The 19002-nt window shown below is 43.9% G+C and overlaps 2 protein-coding genes and 1 long non-coding RNA gene across 4 annotated transcripts; 2 read left to right on the plus strand and 1 right to left on the minus strand.

Annotated features, from left to right (window-relative positions):
• The first annotated feature begins 121 nt into the window (after positions 1-121).
• Positions 122-3733, plus strand: LOC137669787 (uncharacterized). Its single transcript, XR_011049167.1, has 3 exons — positions 122-234; positions 3220-3288; positions 3605-3733. It is a non-coding gene; the product is annotated as an uncharacterized lncRNA (long non-coding RNA).
• Positions 3734-3925: 192 nt separating this feature from the next.
• Positions 3926-10509, plus strand: MCTS1 (MCTS1 re-initiation and release factor). Of its 2 annotated transcripts, XM_068411894.1 has the most exons (6): positions 3934-4080; positions 4878-5030; positions 5736-5833; positions 6918-7051; positions 8096-8163; positions 10288-10509. In XM_068411894.1, the coding sequence occupies exons 1-6, from the start codon at positions 4070-4072 to the stop codon at positions 10367-10369; spliced, it is 546 nt and encodes a 181-aa protein (XP_068267995.1). In that variant the 5' UTR covers positions 3934-4069; the 3' UTR covers positions 10370-10509. The 2 variants fall into 2 exon arrangements, with proteins under 2 accessions (XP_068267996.1, XP_068267995.1); XM_068411895.1 differs by lacking the exons at positions 8096-8163; positions 10288-10509 and adding an exon at positions 7718-8010 and having other exon boundaries at positions 3926-4080; positions 6918-7072.
• On the minus strand, positions 10457-14739 carry C1GALT1C1 (C1GALT1 specific chaperone 1). The gene is made up of 2 exons (XM_068411893.1): positions 14697-14739; positions 10457-14127 (listed from the first exon to the last, which is right to left on the minus strand). Exon 2 carries the CDS (start codon positions 14120-14122, stop codon positions 13166-13168), a length of 957 nt encoding a protein of 318 aa, XP_068267994.1. The 5' UTR covers positions 14123-14127; positions 14697-14739; the 3' UTR covers positions 10457-13165.
• Between the last annotated feature and the right edge of the window lie 4263 nt (positions 14740-19002).

Here is a 19002-nt window from a genome sequence, read left to right on the forward strand (position 1 = left end):
CCTCGTCGCGGCCCGTACCTGGGGGCGGGGCGTCTCCTCGGTTGGCGGGCGCGGCCCCGCCCCGCCCTCAGCAACGGCGCGGCTCCGCGTCCCCTCAGCCGCGCAGCCCCGGGCGGCCTCGGCTGACGTGAGCGGAGCGGCGCCGGTCGGTGCCTGTGCGCCCCGGCAGATCCCGCAGGGACGCGTAGGAAGCCGAAGTCCCGCGTCTGGCTTCCCGCACGGGCTTCGGCTGAGGTAACAGCGGTAGAAAATGGGGTTTAATTAGACCTGAGAGTCAGATGCTCTGAGCCTGCGGTCCGGGTGAAGGCTTCGGCCTGTTAGCTTATTTTGGAAACGATTTTTCTTACATTTATTTATAAACAATCATCTACTGTCAACTTTTTCATATGATTTTAATAGATACGGATTTGCACTGGGCTAAAGACTCTTCTCAGTGGTGCCCAGTGACAGGACAAGGGGCAACGGGAGCAAACTGAGACATGGGAAGTTCCATATGAATATGAGAAAAAAATTCTTTACTTTGAGGGTGACAGAGCCCTGGCACAGGCTGCCCAGGGAGCTGTGGAGTCTCCTTCTCTGGAGATGTTCAAAACCTGCCTGGACACGACCCTCTGCAATGTGCTCAAGGGGAACCTGCTTTGGCAGGGGTTGGACTAGATGATCTCCGGAGGTCCCTTCCAACCCCAACCGTTCTCTGATTCTGTGTGATTCTGTAAAGCCTAGGGTTGTTTTGTTTTGTTTAAATGTTTGGAAGCAAAAATAGAAATCGTGGACCCTTAGTGGCTCTTTTTTGATGCTGGTATATCTGTTACCAAATGAAACATGAACTTTCCAAGAGCGTTGTTAGGATTCAATCACTGTTGAGAAATCGCTGCAGGAAAAGTAAGAAAACAAGTGATGAGGTTTTTGTTCCAGAAGAGATTCTCCAAGGACTTCAGCCGAGAGCTTACACCTGCCTTCCTGACAGCAGAGCTCCTCGGGGGAAGGCTGTTGGCAGTTCTGTGTTTGCTAGAAAAAGATACGCTAACTTGTCTTGACAGAAACTGTGGTTCACAGAGATATGAATGTAACTTTACTGAGGTTTTTCTGGAGCGTGTTTTCTGTCTGAGTAACTGGCAGACAGCTCCTGAGGCCTGAAACCTAATGCTAGTGATGTGTAGAAAAGCACTTTTTCCAGATTAAAAAAACCCCAAAGCTTCAGTCTGTTTTTGACTGGCTTTAGAACAGGTTGTATAGTTCCCAAGCACTAATAAGTTACATTCCAAGTCAGATGTAACAGAAATAATCAGGTTTGCTAAGTAAATAAAACTTACATGATTATGCTGTCAAGTTTTCCTCTGTTGCCAGTAACTGCCATGTTCACTTAAGCCAAATTAGGTAAGAGATGTAAGAGATCTTAAATTTCTACAGGTTCTTGGCATGTGAAAATGATTGGATTTATAAAAGAGGAGACATGAGTAAGTGTCCCTTTTCCTGGAGAAGCAGGAGGGTTTTCCTGTCCATTCAGTCATTCAGGTGGGAAACAGTCAGTGGCTGTGTCCCACCAGTCAGAATATGCAGCTCTTGGCCACTCATGGTCTGGGATATGTGGGAGAGCAGGTGAAGGCACAGTGAAGTGCTGGGGACCCAGGAGAAAGCCAGGTGCAATGGATTTTGCCCTTTTCCCACTGAAACATATGGGAGGAGAGATTCTAAATCTTTTCTGTTTAGCATGTGATCCTGAAGAGTGGTTTCTCTCAGAGTTGGAGGGGTTGTAAAGCCATTTGCTGGATGTGCTGCTTGCTTTGTCGGTCTTACCCAGGTACCATGCTTTTAAAATTCTGTTACTTGAAAGCGACACTGCAACCAGAGCAAAGGTCTCCAGCTTTTTGGTGGTGAGGCTGAACAATAATGAGAGCTGTATTACAGAATTCCAGTCTGGGTGCTCGGAGCCTTCTTCAAAAATCCTTTGTACAAGCAAATATAGATGGGGCAAGCGGTTAGCTGGCCTTGAAGCCTTTGCAGCTACACCAACAAAAAGCATTTGGAAGAGAAGATGGAGATGTTGAGACCAGACTCAAGGTATAGCCCAGCCCCGAAGGGAGCTAGTGGTCCAGGTGCTTTAAGGTAGCAGAAGAATGGAGGTAAGAGCTTCCTGTTGACAAAAGGCCATTTTTGAAAGTTAGGGATGAATCTTGCTGTTTTAGGCTAGCACGAAACCAGTGGTTTGGATGGTTTCAGTGAGATGTGCTGTATTTATCGGGGGTCATCGATGGTAAAAGTTTACCTTATGTTTCTAACATTTGAAGTGGGAGTATCATGAATTTTTCACTAAAATTTTTAAAGAACTGAGCACACCTGCAAGGATTGTTTACTTGGCAAAGTGTTATTTAATAAAAGTTACTCTGAGGAGCACAAAAAATGTATGGAACAGTTTGTTGGCATGATAAACTCCTGTTCTCACTTTCTAACCTGGGCATGAGCAATGTCATTGTGTTTCAGTTAAAATTGAATTCTTGATTATAGCTTAGTATTTTTAGTGATGCTACAAAGTAGGTGGAGGTTATGCCGTAATGCTATAGTTCATTCCTATCCTTTTTTAAAAATTAGTAGTGTGATCCTGACTCTGTATTTCACTATTTGAATAAATGATGCCATGTATAAAGGCTTGATTTGACTTCGTATGACTGATATAACTCTTTAGTATTAGGTTTTAATTAGTTGCTATAGTATCAAAGCTGATTTATTTGTTTAGTATGGAAAAAAGAACTTGGTAGTTAGCATAAAGGATGACCTGTTCTTTTATGTCCGCTCTCTTCTCTTTATGCCATTGGTAACATTTCCATTAGTCTAAAAAGAAACAGGGTGGTTGCTGGTGTGTACGCTTCCATAGCAGCCACCTGCCTGAAGAACAAAAACATGCTTGCCTGCTCTTCAAAGAGCTAAAAAGCAGTATGGTAAATTCCCTCTGTCTGTGGTTTTCTATTAATATTCATAATTACTGCAGCCATCACCAAGCAAAACCTAATTTGATTCTAATAAACACTCGGCAGCGTAATCGTCATCACCAGAACCCGTCTCTTTGTCTGGCAGTTGAGATCTTCACTGGAAGCTAGGTTTCTTCTGCTCCTTCTCCACCTTGAAGGATGTGGCACCGTTGCCTCTGACCGATTCCCTGGCCAGCTCCAGGATCTGCTGTTCGACAAGAAACACACTTTTTTTTTTTTTTTTTTTTGTCAGATACTGTCGACAGGATCGGGTCCTGTTTGGAAGCTGGGGAAGGAGAGCTGCTACTTTGCTAATTTGAAGGTAGCTGCTTTTTTTTCCTGTTAAACATATTTGATGTTTAAATGACGTTAGTAGTTATAAGCGCTTTGATTTGCTTTTGAAGGATTTATTTTAAGGAAAAGTGATATATTATCTGGGAAAACAGCACCGTGCCTGCAAGTAAGGAGCACGTAGGCAGGAGAACACACCGAAGACCTTGCAGTGAGGCAACTCCTCACCCCGCGCCTTGTCTGTACGCCCATTCTGACACACGTGGGGCTTTACATACGCCTTAGAAAGCTGCAGGCGAAACGTCCTTCAGCCGTGGGGCTGCTGTAACCCGGTGTTGCTGATTTAGGGAATGCCCTCAGCGGTGAAGCTGGAGTTCCCCCTTCCCGGCGGCTGGGCAGTTCGGGGCGAAGCGGCGCTGCTCGGCGTCAGGAGCGCCAGAAAGGCAGCGCTGGATCGCACCGGGCGGGTTCCGAGGAGAGCGGTAAGGAGGACCGAAACGCAGCGCGGCGGGGCCCTCCCGGGGCGCGCGGCGGGCCGGCGCGGGCCGCGATGCGCCGCTGCTGCGCATGCGCCGAGGCACCGCGCTGCCCGTTGGGAACTGCAGCCCCCGCCCGCCCCGGCGGCGCTGCGCGCGTTCCGTTGTCATGGAGCGGCGCGACAGGCCGTAAAGCGCGCGGCGCTTCCGGCTGCTGCGGAGGGGAGGGAGGGCCGGGAGCCTCGTGTGAGGGAGCGCGGAGGCCGTGGGTGCCCGCGCCGCCGCCCCCACGCCCGGCCCCAGGCGTTCGCCCGCTCGGCGCCCACCGCCCCCAGGATGTTCAAGAAGTGAGTGGGGCTGGACCCCCGCCAGGCCGGGGCTGGGGGGCGGCGGGAGGGTGGAAGAAGGGTGGCCGGGCGGGCCTGGCGCCTCCTCTGCCCCGGGGCTCGGCCCTGCCGGCCAGGGCCCAGCGCTGCGCCCGCGGCACCGGCACGGCTAGGCACTGCGCGGGGGCTGGGACTGGGGCCGGGGCGGTGTGGGAACGGCCGGCCCCGCTCCCCGGCAGCCTCCGCGGCCGCCTCGGCCTCCGCGGGGCAGCGCCGCCCCGCAGCCGTCAGTTGGGCCTTCGGGCGCGCTGGCCTGGGCTGCTCGGGCACTTGTTGAAAGAAAGGCACTTCTTGTTGAAAGAAAACTAAAAAGTAATTTGGGTCATTAACTTGTCTGAACTTTGGGGTTGTACAGAGCGCAGTTTGTACGGCTGTGGTAAAGGTGAAGGACTCTTATAAATACAACTGAACAGGGCCGTAGGTGTTGGTGTTACCAGCAAAGTCTGCTCTACGAGTTGGATGAAATAACACTGTGAGCCAAGGTGTATCTGTGGGACTAAAAGCATGTTTCATGGATGTACACAAAATTTAGGGACAAAGACAGCCTATTAGTGGGAACCCCCCTGCTTTCCCCTAGTCCTGTGTTCCCAGGGGATGAATTTAAGCCTCATGAAATTCTAGATTTGAAAGTTGGACAGATGTAGGACTGCTAAGGTGTTATAGAGAACTTATAAACATTTCTGAAGAATGCTACTGAGATACGGTGTGTTTGGGGCAGCAAATTGTGTATTTCTGAAATAATTTCACTCACTTGACAGATTTGACGAAAAGGAGAATGTATCAAACTGCATCCAGCTGAAGACTTCAGTTATTAAAGGTATTAAGAATCAACTGATAGACCAGTTTCCTGTTATCGAACCATGGCTAAACCAAATTATGCCAAAGAAAGACCCAGTTAAAATAGTAAGATGGTAAGTTTCTTTTCTCTTAACCTTTTCTTCCAAGGTGATAGAATTGCTTCCCTTAGGTGTTTATTTTGCATAGTAGATGAACCTGGTGTTTTTGAAAAGCATCAAATTTCTTATAATGGTCCGTGTTATGGCCAAACCAGAAAGTTTGGATGTGCTCATCATGCTCTTGAAGGCGTGCTAGTAGGACGCTTGAGGAAGACAAAAATGCTGCCTACTAGTGAATGTGCATCATATTTGGGGACTCTCCAGGGATCAGCCTGTTGAACGGAAGCATTCAGCTTTATGGATCTGGATGCTCAAACTTGTTTGGATAGCTTCCAGTAGCATTTTTTTTCTATTTTTGGGCTTCCATGTATTATCTGGATTATTTTCTTTTTTTTTTTTTTTTAAACAGAGGATAGTATATTTTTGCTGATTCCTTCTCCTTGTCCACTCTTTGTATTACATTTAAAAAAACCCAAAGAAATGCAGTTTGTAAACAGCTGCATGTTTGTAGATTTTTTCTTTTTTGAAGAGAAGGAAATGTGCAGGAGGCCAGTGTTGGAGAACAAGCCAAAAGAAAATATTTTTAGTGTTAAATTTTTTTGCTAATTGACTGTCTTAATTTTCACATGCCAAGATAGACCAGACTGTGAAGTGAAATATTTTATTTAAACTATAAAAGGGTTAAGTAGCTATTGGGATAATTTTTTTTCAATCTTGCAGTCATGAACATATAGAAATCCTCACTGTGAATGGGGAGTTGCTGTTCTTCAGACAAAGAGAAGGGATTTTTTACCCAACGCTAAGGCTGCTTCACAAATGTAAGTTTCCTGAGGATGGTAGTGGTGGGGAGAGAGGGGTGAGCGCATGATTCCACAGGACTTCTGTAGAACCGAATTAAAAAGAACTTGCTACTTACATGCATATATATATATTCCAGAATAGATCCTAAAGATAGAGTATACCTTCTCAACGGTAATCTATTGCTTTGCTGTTTCAGGTGCCTATATGGGTTGCTTCCCCTTTAATTATTGTAAAGCTCTACGTTAACCAATCTGAACTTTGATTTCTAAGAATTAAATTGTGCAAAGCTCTGCAAAAAATCTCGAGAGAGGTTTCCCAAGGACAGAGATCTGAATTTCCTGTTGTTAGTCCCTATCTTTGTTCTTTCAAATGTTCCTTTGAACCTTTTTTGCTTCCTTCCAAATACTTGTAGGTTCTTACTAGAAAAATATTCTTTAATCATGAGTTTAATGATGTAATGTATACTTGTCTCCTTTAAGAATTTATGCTGTGTGCTTTTTACTTTTTACAATTTACTCTCTTGCATTACTTTTCTTGCTGTTCTCACTCTTCTGCTTGTGTTACTCTGATTTGGATGAATGTAGGTGTCCCTGACAATGTTAATTCAGTCAAAGCTCAATGTTTGAAATACTTTGAGAAGGTGCGTGCTTAGAGAGCTGACGGCCTTCCTGGATTTTGTCCATCTGCGTTTTTTGTCCTGTCAACATTAAGCTGTTTCTTTTTCACATGAGAGGTTATACATGTAATTTGAGGGGATTTAAGACCCCGTGGTTTTAAGACCTCTTAGTACAGGGGCACTTGTGTGATTGTTTTCTTTGGGGGAACTTGTTAAAATTGTTGCTCGGTATAGAATATGCAGGAGGCATAGGCCTAGTGTTGGATTACGCTTTGGTTCTCAGGTAAAAGATGTGGTCTGGGAGATCAGTACTTTTGTCCTTTTGGGACAGTACAGCCCAGCAGGAGCTCCAGTAATTGTTTCTCAAACTTCCTACCCTTGCAGCACACTATATATAATTGCCCCATCTAAACTGACTTGATAATGAGTTATTCATGTTGTTATCTTACCGTATTAATTGTAATGCTGTATCTTTCCCCTCCTAGACCCATTTATTCTACCACATCAGCAAGTTGATAAAGGCGCCATTAAATTTGTACTAAGTGGAGCTAATATAATGTGCCCTGGCCTGACGTCTCCTGGAGCAAAACTTTACCCTGCTGCCGTTGATACTGTTGTTGTATCCTTCTTTAACTGCTTGGTGTGAGATGAGTTAAATTTCTGTTCTTGTGTTCTCAGCTGATCATAGTCTGAATTACTTTAGATTTTAATGGTATGTCATGGAATAACTAGTAATCTGAAAAGAGCTGCAGAGGTTCAGATGTTATTTGGCAAGGCTAAAATTGTTCTTAATTTTTTTTTTTACTTACTGTGATGTTCCAAACCAAATAACTATTCCTGCTGTGCTGTTGGGTGGGATGCTGTTCCATTAATCTAATTGATAAGTGGAGCTCCTTTGTGATTTTATGCAGAACTGTAAAAATAGATGAAGTATGGTGTAATTTGTCCTCTGCCTCCTTAATCAATCTTATATCTCCTTCATTTACAGAAGAATTTGTTCCTCTTCCTAGAGAATGTGGAAAGATGTTTAGGATCAGCTTTGCTGTAGTGAGGACTTCCTCTATGTGTCTGATGAAGTTAGCATACTTTCCTCATTTTACATATGCTAATTCACTCCTGCTCATTCTATTACTGGGAAAGGAAGCCTGAGCAAGTACAGCATTAATAATACCAAGCTGTGCTGCTTTTGTTAGGTGCTATAGGAAAAGATGAACAGTTAGCATCACGTGTTGCTAAGCTTTGAAAAGGATATGTCTGATTTCAGTACTTCTATTTTTTTTTTTAGATTTGTGTCTCAATTCTTCTGTACCTTGGAATCTAAAATGGCCCCACAAACATGCAGTTTTGCTCCAGAAAGGGTGAGACTATCATCTCTCAGTGTTAGGCACAAAGGAAGAAATAGAGTGCAGTGCTGGGAGATCTTTTTCTGTGATTGCTGTTTGAAGTTCATAAGTACGTGCTTTGTTCTACACACTGTGATTCAATTGTTAAATGCAGTGCATTGTTCTGCTTATCTTTTAAGAGCTAGAGCTCTAGAATTACGAACAGGGTAAAAGTTCAACATGGGATTTTGAAACTTTTTGAAAAGTCGTTTCCTCATATTGCTTTTACTTTTCTGAAACAGTTTTTAAAAAAGTCAGTTTTCCTTAGCAGTAATTTGTAGGCAATAATGGCAGAGGGAAAACAACACGCATTATGTGTGGGAGTAATGAAGATGTCAGCTGAGGACATGTAAGTGTTTTAAAAATTGAAATATAACCTGTCCTACGTTATTATTCCTATGTTAGTTTGGAATATAAGCACCACTGTCAAGGTTACTGCATCACTGTTGCAGCATATGTCATTCAAGTACAAAATTTTTTAGGATTTCATTTTGTTGATTAATATTCAGGGAAAGAAGAGGAGGCAGGGAGCCTCTTCCCTACTTAGTTTTTTTACCAGATGGAATCAAAATAGCTCTTTTCATGTGAATATGGATTTTAAGATGCACAACATTAGTACTACTGCTGAATGTTAGTATTTCTTGCTCTCTGATCATACTTTCTGAAAGATCTTGCTGAACAAATAAATATTTGTATATATTACTTACTGCCTGGGCTGGGCACGAGATGTAATTTGGATTTGAGAGGGCTGAAAACGTTGAAGTGATTTTTGTCTGCAGGGACACCAGAGACTGAAGTGCTGCTGGTGCTTGGTTGACCAGCTGGGCTTTCCTCTGTGGCCTTCTCTTTTTCTTTACCTTGTACCCACATGCAGCATTCCTGCTTGATGTGCTTACTAGCTTAGCTGAGCTTCTTGTGAAACATAGAGGTCTGTTCAGGGGAGAAACATCAACTGAAAACTATTTGAGAAGGAAAAGAGACAGAAAATGGAAATGAATTTTAGTTGTTCTTAGCATTCAGATAGTGCTAAATTAAAATGACAACATGGTTTAGCTACTTGTAAGTTCTGTAACATTTTGCAGCAGGATGTAAGATGCACCCAGCAGGTTTGGGCTGTGTTGCGTCCAGCCCCGTCTAGCACTTGTGCAGGTGAGGAAGCTGATTTTGATAGACAAGTCACTCTTCCTTGTGGCGATAATTCTCAGCAGGATCATCTGTACTGGGTCACTCTGCGGTCCTAAGTCGTGATGGTAGCACAAGGGAGAGAGGTGGGAATGTGTTACAGAGGACAGGGATAGGGTGGGGCTGCAGCAACTTGGATTTGCACCTGCTGTAGCTGTTGAAGAATTATATTCCTCGGGATTCTTTGTAGTGCCTTTAAAAGACTCCAAGAGTAGGTGGAAAGGATAGCTACTTTTGTCCCAGTCCTACAGCTGCAGTGATCTGCTGTGATCACTGCAAACCAAGATTATCTGTATTCCTAATTCTAATTTCAAATTCAGCAGCCTTGCAGCTGAATATCCTGTTCCTGGGGGAAGCAACATGAACTGGAGAGGAAAATGAAATGACACTGATCTATGCAGCCTGTTAAAACAGAAAATTGTGAAACAGTAGGATTTCAGTCACTTGGTGTGATAATGATGCATGATGTGTTAATGCAATTAACACAGCAGTATTTCCCTTCCTGATTACTTTTGGGCAAGTTGAATAAGTAATGCAACATGTAGTATAAATACAGTAAATTATATTCTCCAAGGGAATGAAACTTGTTCTCAGTCCTAGAGTGATGAGATTTGCTTGTTTATTATGCCCAAACTAGATTTTTCCATGGAATAATATACTGGAAAAAAAAAAGATGAACACAAATCCAATGCAGATGCACAAAACAACCATTTTTTAAAAGATGTCATGACTCAAAAGATACAGGATAGCATGTCTGTAACATGCTGCAAGTCCTTGGCACATAAATTTTGCATTTATAATTCTTTATTGAGGGGGTAGATGTCTTGCAACTAGCAGCGAAGCAGCTCACATTTGATTGTGTCAGTGGCACACTTGGAACCAGAACTTGTCAAATTCCACATTCCAGCCATGTTACACCACCTCCTGTGCGAGGAGGGGGAGAGTCACAACTGCTGTGCTACTTTGATGGAGAAACGCTAAAATTAAGAAAAGTAGTAGAAGTGTTGTCTGAAGAACTGCCTCCCACAAAGAAGTAGCTAAAAACATCGTGGAAGGTTGTTGACAAAACGTGGAAGGCAAATATTGTCATCTTATCATTCAGCAATGTGGGTACATGTAATAGCAAACACTGTTTCTTGTCTACCTGCTGTTGAAGATTATGACTTTGTGGATGACAGCTTCTCTCCTTCCAGTTGACAAATGTTGCATTTGCTACTTTAAATACTGTAACTTGTACTGCTCCAATATTTAACCTAGCTGATACTTCTGTACCTTTTTCCTCCTTCTACAGTGAGAAGGTCAACAAAGGGATTGGTATCGAAAATATCCACTATTTAAATGATGGCCTTTGGCATATGAAGACATACAAGTGAAACAAAAGGAACTGTGTTACTCCAAAGGAATGCACTTAGATTAAATGTGGACTGCTTTGTAGTTCCTTGTTTTTAATGTGACTGAATGTACAAATTATTTTGTTCTGTGGCTATGCTAAATAAATCACATGAATGCGAAAGTGCTGGTAGGCTACAATAGTTTTCTAGATTTCTTTTTATTACAGTTCTTTTGTTTTAAACCCAAGTCTTCAGTGACTGAAGATACCTGATGGAAATATCCTGCGTGGACTGTGAGTAGACTATTTCAAACAAAAAGGAGGAAAAAGCCAAGAAATGTTTACATTTTTATGCTCTCTAAGAAAGTAATATAAAGTGCATGTGAAATATAATTAATACAGTTTATAAAACCTCTGAAACATTTCAGAATTTTTTCTTCTGATTAACATCTTGTTTAGTCTACCTGTTTCTTGAACATGGAGGAAATAATTTTTTTGACATTTGTTTTTTAACTTAATTTATTAACAGCATTAACTTCAGTATTTTACTTACGGATTTTCTCTTTTTAATATGCATTTATCTGTATAGGATTTATGAACTTAAACTGGTATGTGGACTAGAAATTCTTTTATGCTAGTTCATATCTGAAGAATATATTTATGTTCAAATTGCTACCTGCCAACACTTTGATACCGCTTTCCTTAGAGTGGAATTCATAGTAATGGTGGGCATACTCCAAATGGAGCGTGTGCCACCTTGGTGCCTGATGCTCTACTCCCTTTGCCGCCTTATTTTAGGAGCAGAAACAAAATCACTGTTTAACAAAGGCATGATAGCAAAACATGGTTATCAGTGTAGCCAGAAGCAACTTCTTCAGGTGGAACTTCAAAAGAGCTCTCAGCTTGTGCACACTGCCATATGTATGTACACCTACAAACGGGTTACAGAGCACTGTGTTTTTGCCTGGATAATCCAACTCTTTGTTCAGCGACTGCATTCCCAAAGCTATGCCTATGGAAAACAGCCTGTGCCATGGAATCATTTAATAAACTAAGGTAACTTTTTAAGGTCTACCACTCATAACTCTGTCTCTGGAAGCATTTATTAATATTTCAAGTCTGTAACACTTATATTTCATAATGGCAGAACATAACTTTGTATGTAAGTGCCTTGTCTCGGTGCTGTTCTGCATGTTTGATTTCCCCACGCTGGGACCTTTACAGAAGATAGGGGCAGAGGTGTTCTCCATCTGATTCTAAAGTCAAATTAAGACATGGGAGATGGAATGTGTTACCTAATATATGCTAATTTCCAGTTTCTCTCATAAAATGTCTTAACAAGATTGTACATTTGAAAATAACAGAGTAAATCTGAAACTATTAATGTAGGAAGACAAAAATTAAGGTGGTGATTACAGCAGGGTTGCAGAAAAAAGCTTGGTCAAACCTCAGACCTTCCCTTCAGAATGCTAGAATGGACATTTTAATGCATCTTAAAGACTGCTATAAATGTACTAATTTCTTGTTAGTGCTATGGGGAATCAGTTTGTGCTTCAGTGGTTTGTTTTTGCATAAAATGAGCTAGTCTTGAGTTCTGTGGCTTGCTTTTTCTGCTTCCATCTTGTTTCCTGTTGTGTTACAGTACCTATCAAATCTGTGATAAATGAGATTTATTCTGGTTTGAATTAACTCTCATTCTTTTTCCTTGACTTGCCCTATGACTGCAGTGGAGTCAGAACTGTCTTTAGTGTAAGAAACACCACTGAAATCAAAACTTTACTTTCTTTGTCTGGCTTTGTCAGAGTATTCCCAGCTGCTTTTAAAAATGATTCTGTAAGAAGACACAAGTTCAATCATGCTTAAATTAATTTGTATACCCATTTAGCAAAACATTGTCAAAAATACCAACTTAGGATTTGGCAGCAATAACATACATGTTTGTCTTGCTCTGTTAGCTGACATACTCAGAAAGGCTGGGAGTGCAAGCATGTGTTGCTCTTTCTGCTTCTTGGTATTAAAAATACCTGTAAATACATCTACGCTACCTTTGTATTGACATTTAACCAGCTTCTTCCTTGTAAATACTATTAGCACCACTAACAGAAGTGAAAATAATACAGAACCTTTCTTCTAATATGCTTATATAAAGTGAAATTTTAAATGAGCAATTACTCTTGTGCTAACAGACTACCTGACCATGTTAACACTTATTCAAATACAGTTATCTCTTTCTTTTGTCTGCTTAAAAGCAGCAGTCCAAAGGTCACCTAACACTACTCTGCTGCAACTTCCTAACAGATCTTTTTTGTCAGCTTGGTTCCTGCTCATTCCTTACTGGGTTAGGAGGCCGCACATAAAGCGATAAGTGCTGCATAAACAGCATAGCTCATGCTATTGTGTAGTTTAGGGTAAAGGAAATAGCTTAAAGTTAGTCTTCGAGACTGAAACTGTAGTCAGTTTTATTGGTGCATCTTAGAAAGATATAAAGACATTCTAGAAATGCCTGGAAGAATTGAAAGAATCAAAATCTTGCAAAAATATATTTGTAACAGTAGACTAAAGTTCATTTGAGTTTTCATTAATAAATATTTACATGTACAAACCCCCCATATAAACTTAGTTTCCTTTTGTCATAAACATTAACAACTTCTGTATCGTTTCATTCCAGCGCTGTCAAAAGCCAGAAGCATTTCTGTATAAAAGATTTAGAAAAAAGTTCTCCTTCCACTTTTAAAATTAAGAGCTTTACCAAACCTCAATGTGCAAAAAAAAAAAAAAAAATTGTACACCAGTACCACCAGATACAAAAATTGAGTTCCAGGTCTTCTCTGAAGAGACATCAGTCATTGTCTGAGCCCGGAGGCGGAAGGAAGATGAGTGCATCGTTGTGCGTGTGGCCGTAGGGTCTCAGCCTGTAAACACCGTACATCATCACGTGCATGTGGTTCGGGGCCAGTCCACTGAATGTGATGGCCATGTCGGAGCAGCAGCCGTCCACCACCTGCTCAGGGTGACTGGACATTGCTTCCTTAATGAGAGCACCAACGGATTTAGTGTTAAAGACATCTTTTCCTTCTGAATCTTCGGCGTTTTCGGCAACCACTCCAGTATACTTCAGGCAGATTGCTAGCTGTTTGTCCTCAGCAACTTTCCAAATCATACCTCCCTGCTCTGGACACTTGTCAGAATCTTCCAGAATATGGGAGAGTCGTCTTAGTGATTCAATGCTTAAGACGATTCCTCCCTCACCATCTACGTACTCAAGGTCACCAGATTTCACAGTATGGCCTATATAAAAAGGCTGCAAGGGGTCTTTTTTCAGTAGGAAATACTTGAGATTTTCAATAATAGCAAATGTTGTTGGATATGCAAGGAAGAACCAGCTGAATTCATCTCTATAGCGTTCATATGTCATCTTGTAAGCTTTTCTCATCATCACCCACATATCATTTGTGTTGAGGGCTACAGAATCAAACACTTTGACATTTTCAGAGCTGTAGAATTCCACCTTGTCGCAGTGCTTGCTCCACGTCTCTTTCACTGCAGCCCAGTGCCCCAGATCTTTTGGCTTCACAAGGATGATACAATAAACGCGGATACTTTTACTAAGCTCCATGCGTTCACCTTCTGAAAGGTTTAAGACATCTTCTTTGTTGGGAGCCTGGATGTGATGGTGCTCGTGGTGATGTGCTTTGGTACTGTGGCCCACCTTAATATGTCCGAGGAGCATAACCACCACGCAGAAGGCTCCTCCAAGCACCACGCCCTTCAGGAAGGAGCTGCTTTCAGAAATCATTTTTCCTAGAAAGACGACACACTGTAAGAACTTACAGGAACAAGTTCACTGCCGCAGGTTCCGTACAGCTTTAATATGTTCTTCAATTTCTAAACCCAGCTGCGGTTCCCACAACTCACACACCGGGACAGCGCTGATGGAAGAGCGGTGGCGAAAAGACAGTTCCCGACCGCGGCTCCCGTTACCGCGAACGGTACGACAGACCCCGCCTCACCGCGGGACGGCTCTTGTACCCCGGACCTGCTCTACCGCCGTGACCGCACGGCCCCGGCCCCGCCGCTGCCCTGCGCCGGCCCCGCAGCCTCCGGAGCACCGAGACGCCGCAATACCGGCTCGGGCGCTGCCGCGGCCATGTCACGGCCCATGCGCGGCGGCGCTTCCCCGGGGGAGCCCTCGCGGAGGCAGAGCCCCGACGGTCCCGCCGCTCCCCGGGGCCCTGCCCGCGCCCCGGCCCGCCCGCCGCAGTCCCCCGAGACAGCCGGAGCACCGGGGGAGCCTTACAACAGCTGAGGCCGCTGCCGTGACCCGGAGCGCGGCCCCGGTGACAGAGCCCGCTCACCCGCCCGCTGCTTACCGGTGCCGCCGGCGCCAGGACACCCGCCCCCCGCCGCTTCCTTTACCCCGCCGGAATCACCGCCCCACCGCCCGTCTAGGCACCGCCCGCTCTCTGCTGCGTTGGCGCCTCCTGTCGGCGTGGATGTCATTTCGCGGTGCACGCCCGGTCCCGGTCCCGGTCCCGGTCCCGCTGCGCCGTCGCCCGCGGGACAGCGAGCCCCCTGCCCGCCTGACCCGCCCCGCCCTGTCCTCACGGCATCCTTTCGCCGCGCGTTGCCTCCCGGCGGCGGCCCCTCACCGCGGGCGGGTGTCCCCTCAGGGCCGGGGGGCGCGGGCGGTCCCGTCAGGGAGGCTGGCTGCGGCAGGGGTGAGGGCGGGAGCCCCGGCAAGGGCGGGAACCCCGGCAAGGGCGAGGCCCCTCAGCGCCGTCGCCGTTCGCAGAACGTGCGCTCGCAGCTGCTCCGCGGCGGGGCCCGCGGGCCGGCCCGCAGCCATCGGGGGGCCCCGAGCTCGAGGTGTGGAGAAAAGCGCGGGCTGCCGCGGCGAGGGTGCCCTGCCCCGCCGCTCCTGCACTGGGCCGGCCTTGCCGAGGCCGGTTAGCGTCTTATTTACGGTATTCGTCTGAATCTCTCTCTTTGTGAACGTATTTACGTGACTCACGGGGAAAGCAGTTGAAGTTTCTAGCGCAAACTCGCTGCTTTTAAATTAGAAGGTATATGGATGGGACAGGATGGTGAAGGAAAGGCAAAACCGGCCTTAAACCGTATCCAGGATCAGATCTGCTGGCGCGGGTTGGCTCTACTGCCCTGAATTTCCAAAGCACTGCAATAAACCGTGCTGGAACCATAGTACTTTTCATTTGTGTTCCTTTCCTTTGGCATAGAGCACAACGCACACACAAGATCAGTTAATATTTAAAGAGTAAAGCCAAAACATTTTTCTACTAACATAACTTTTTTTTTTCCTTTAGTGATAATTATTCCTGAGCTCCAGATTGAAAGAAATATGTCAGAATCACTTTCTACACATCATCTCTCAAGAGCTTAGAATTGACATCTGATTTGAAGGAGCATCACCGAACAAGTTTACTCCCTTTTTCCAGCAGCCTCTTGGAAAAAAAAGGTTTTACATGTTTTATCTCTTTATTAGCTGATTGGAGTGTACCCTTAGGCCAACATAATGGTTAGGATAAAGTCCTATATAGGTTTTCCCTATGTTGTAAGGTATGCCCTGGTTAGCTGAACTTAGTGGGTTTTATTTAAGTCAATTTACAGCTGAGCTGCTCTGGATTCTCTGGCATCTGGCTGGGTTCCTCAGATGCCTCAGTCAGGTAAGTTGGTTTTTTTAGTCTTGTGGCTCTACTGTAGACATCAAAGCTTGACGGTGTTATCTTTGGAAAAAAGATCTGTAAGAACATTGATTGCTTGACTCTTCTGGGCCTGGGGAACCATTGCCTGTGGTTCAGGTAAAAGTGTTACAAAATAGCGATTTGGTTGGATCAGTGTATGTCCAGAATGGCTTCATTCAGTGGAATTAAACCCTAATTACACGCTGTGATAGGAAAATATTGTCAGTTTGTGTGTTCGGGTAGTTCTATTTCTATGCTAAGGGAACATCACTCATCCTATCTTTTCCCACCTGGCTGCTTTTAAGGTGTAAGTAGGTGGACACTCAGGTTGTTAGCACATACCAGAGACTGGAGGTCAGTTTAAAGTTTGTGTTACATATCTCCTATTTGCAGAATCAGTTGTGGCTTTCAAGGCTTCAGCAGTTGCTTGATCATGTACTTTAGAGAAATTTGAATGAGTTGCGACTCACTGCTTCAGCTGATGCTTCAACAAATTGTTTTCCTGCTTGACTTTGGTGATGTTCTTTCCAAGGCTCTGACAGAATGACTAATGTAGCTACAGGTCTTGACTGTCACTTTAATATATTTTCAACATTGCTTTTATCCAGCAGCAGATCAGTGAAGAGAAAGTTAAAGCAGCATGTAAAGCATGCTATAAACCTGAAGAGACTCTTCTGGCTTCTGTGTTGCTTGAAATTGTTGCTTGGTGTTAAAAGGACTAAAATGGCATAACAATGCGTAAGATCTCACAACAGCTGTTGTTAAGTATTGTGGAGCTGTGTTAGAGCTCATTTAGACACACGGGTACTCCTGTAAACTATCCATCTCAGATTACTACAAGAAGCTGTTTTTAAGAACTGCAGGAGATAAGTGTTTGAAGTTATTCTGCTGTGGGCTGGGAACCAGCCAAATGTCATAACCAAGGAAGGGCCAGCCCTAAGATGGAAGTTAGGTGAGGAAAGCCAAGGGAGATGCTGAGTCACACGGTAGGAATGAACCAGAAGAGCCGGCTCCTTTAAGATCACCACAAACGGCTGTGCGTTAGTTTTGTATTAAAACATGTAGTCATGTATGAACACAGATTTCAGCTTTGTGTACTGACTTGCTGTCCATTGAGATGTTCTTTAGCTGCAGCTTCACACTTTACTTGCTACTGATCATTTGTAGTATCTCTACCACACCCTCAAACAATAGCAGCTTTTGAGACCTACAAGCCTGTGCCAGGATCTAAACTGCTGACAGAGCTGAAGAGCTCCATGGCTCGTTGCTTGTCTTGATAGACAGCTGATCCTCTGCTGTGTTGTTTGTCTTTCCTTGCTGTCTGCAGCTGCATTTGCCTTCTGATGCTCTTCCTTGCCTCCAAGGAAAGACATCAAACATTATGTTCTCATTGTGTGGTCCAAAATGTCCATGAGAGATTGGCCATTATCAAAACATATTTGATAGGAACTTTGTTCCAATTAATGTGAAATGTTTCGGCTGACACATGAGTTGAGTTGTCATCTTTTACAGTGACTGCTTGTTAATGATCACAAATGACTGTCCACTGTCTTGGAAACAGACTCATCTGTCTCTCTGTTATGTAAATATGCAGCAGAGAGGCAGGGCTAGAGCAGTGCAGTAAGGGTCAGAACGGGTAACAGAAGCTGGAGTGAGCTATTGCAGGTGTTTCTGGGCAGTTAAAACACCAGTTGTGCTATTGGCCGTATAGAAAGAACCCCTAATCAGAAGATACTGTTGAAATTACGAGAAATGCAGAGGTGTGGTTGAACTGGGACAGCTGACTTTGTTGTCACATCACCCATATATTTATAATGCTGAAGCTACTGGAAAACACACAAGTTCTACTTGTCCATCTGACTCCATCAGAAGAGGGGGTCAGGTGTGGTTATGGTCTGAAAGGTACAAACTCTCATCTTGAATAGCTGAACGCCCATTGAAGCCAACAGAGACAGTGCAGGAAAAGGGCTTTTATGAAGAGGCCAACTGTTACAGTTCTGTTATATGCCTTGTACTTCCATTGTTGCATTCAGCCCGTAAAGTGATAATTGAACAAACATCTCTGCTGAGGGCTTCAATCCTATTGTTGGAAAAGGTTGTGAATCCCTGTTCTAAAGTCATAAAACAGTGACGTGAAGATTCTACTTTGCAGGTAGGTAAAGCCAGATTTCTTCATTCACTTCACAGGGAGCTGCTCAGCTCAGCATTTCTTTTGGAGGAGGATGGATTCTGGAGCCAAACTTTAGCTCCCTCTTCTGAAAATTTTGTCCTGCATCCTCTTCTTCACTTTAGTTTCACACTCAAAATCTGGAATCTGAAAAGACATGGGCTCTTCATAGGTCATGTACATCTTGAGCAAGCGTGCACAGCCAGATATGACACCAAGACCTTGTCACAGGGTAGACACTGGACAAAGGAAGGAAGTTTTAAAGCCATCAAGAGAGACAGTGTTATATTTTTAATACTAATTTCAAAACTCAGGTTAAAGTATTTACCTCTGAAAAAGTGTTCTCTCCAGTTGTTCGACAAAATGCTGGAATTACAGGATGAAATTGTGTAGCCCACATTTTATAAGAGATAATGCATGATATGATCTTTTAGCCTTGAAATCTGTTAAATTGATTAACTCTGTTAAACAATAGTTTTAAGTCACTTTCCTCTTTCATCCATGAGCACTGTCAGGGAAGGGCTTGGCATTGAAATAGCCATTATTTAAATGGTGCCCTCAAGCACAGGAAGATATATGAGAAGCAAAAGATGTGTAACTCTGAAAGAACTTACCAACTTTGGACTGCTTTATAATTACTTCAGTTTTTAATGTGTGTAGCTGAATGCAAAACCCATCTAATTCTGTGGGTATGCTAAATCAATCAAGTGAATGCTAACGTCCTGCAATTCAGCTGGAATTGAACTAGCAGAGACAATGCCCAGAGCTGTGCTGACATCATTGTGAATGGCTCCGATGCACAAATACAAC

Source organism: Nyctibius grandis, chromosome 13, assembly GCF_013368605.1.
Source record: "Nyctibius grandis isolate bNycGra1 chromosome 13, bNycGra1.pri, whole genome shotgun sequence".
Classification (NCBI taxonomy): domain Eukaryota; kingdom Metazoa; phylum Chordata; class Aves; order Nyctibiiformes; family Nyctibiidae; genus Nyctibius; species Nyctibius grandis.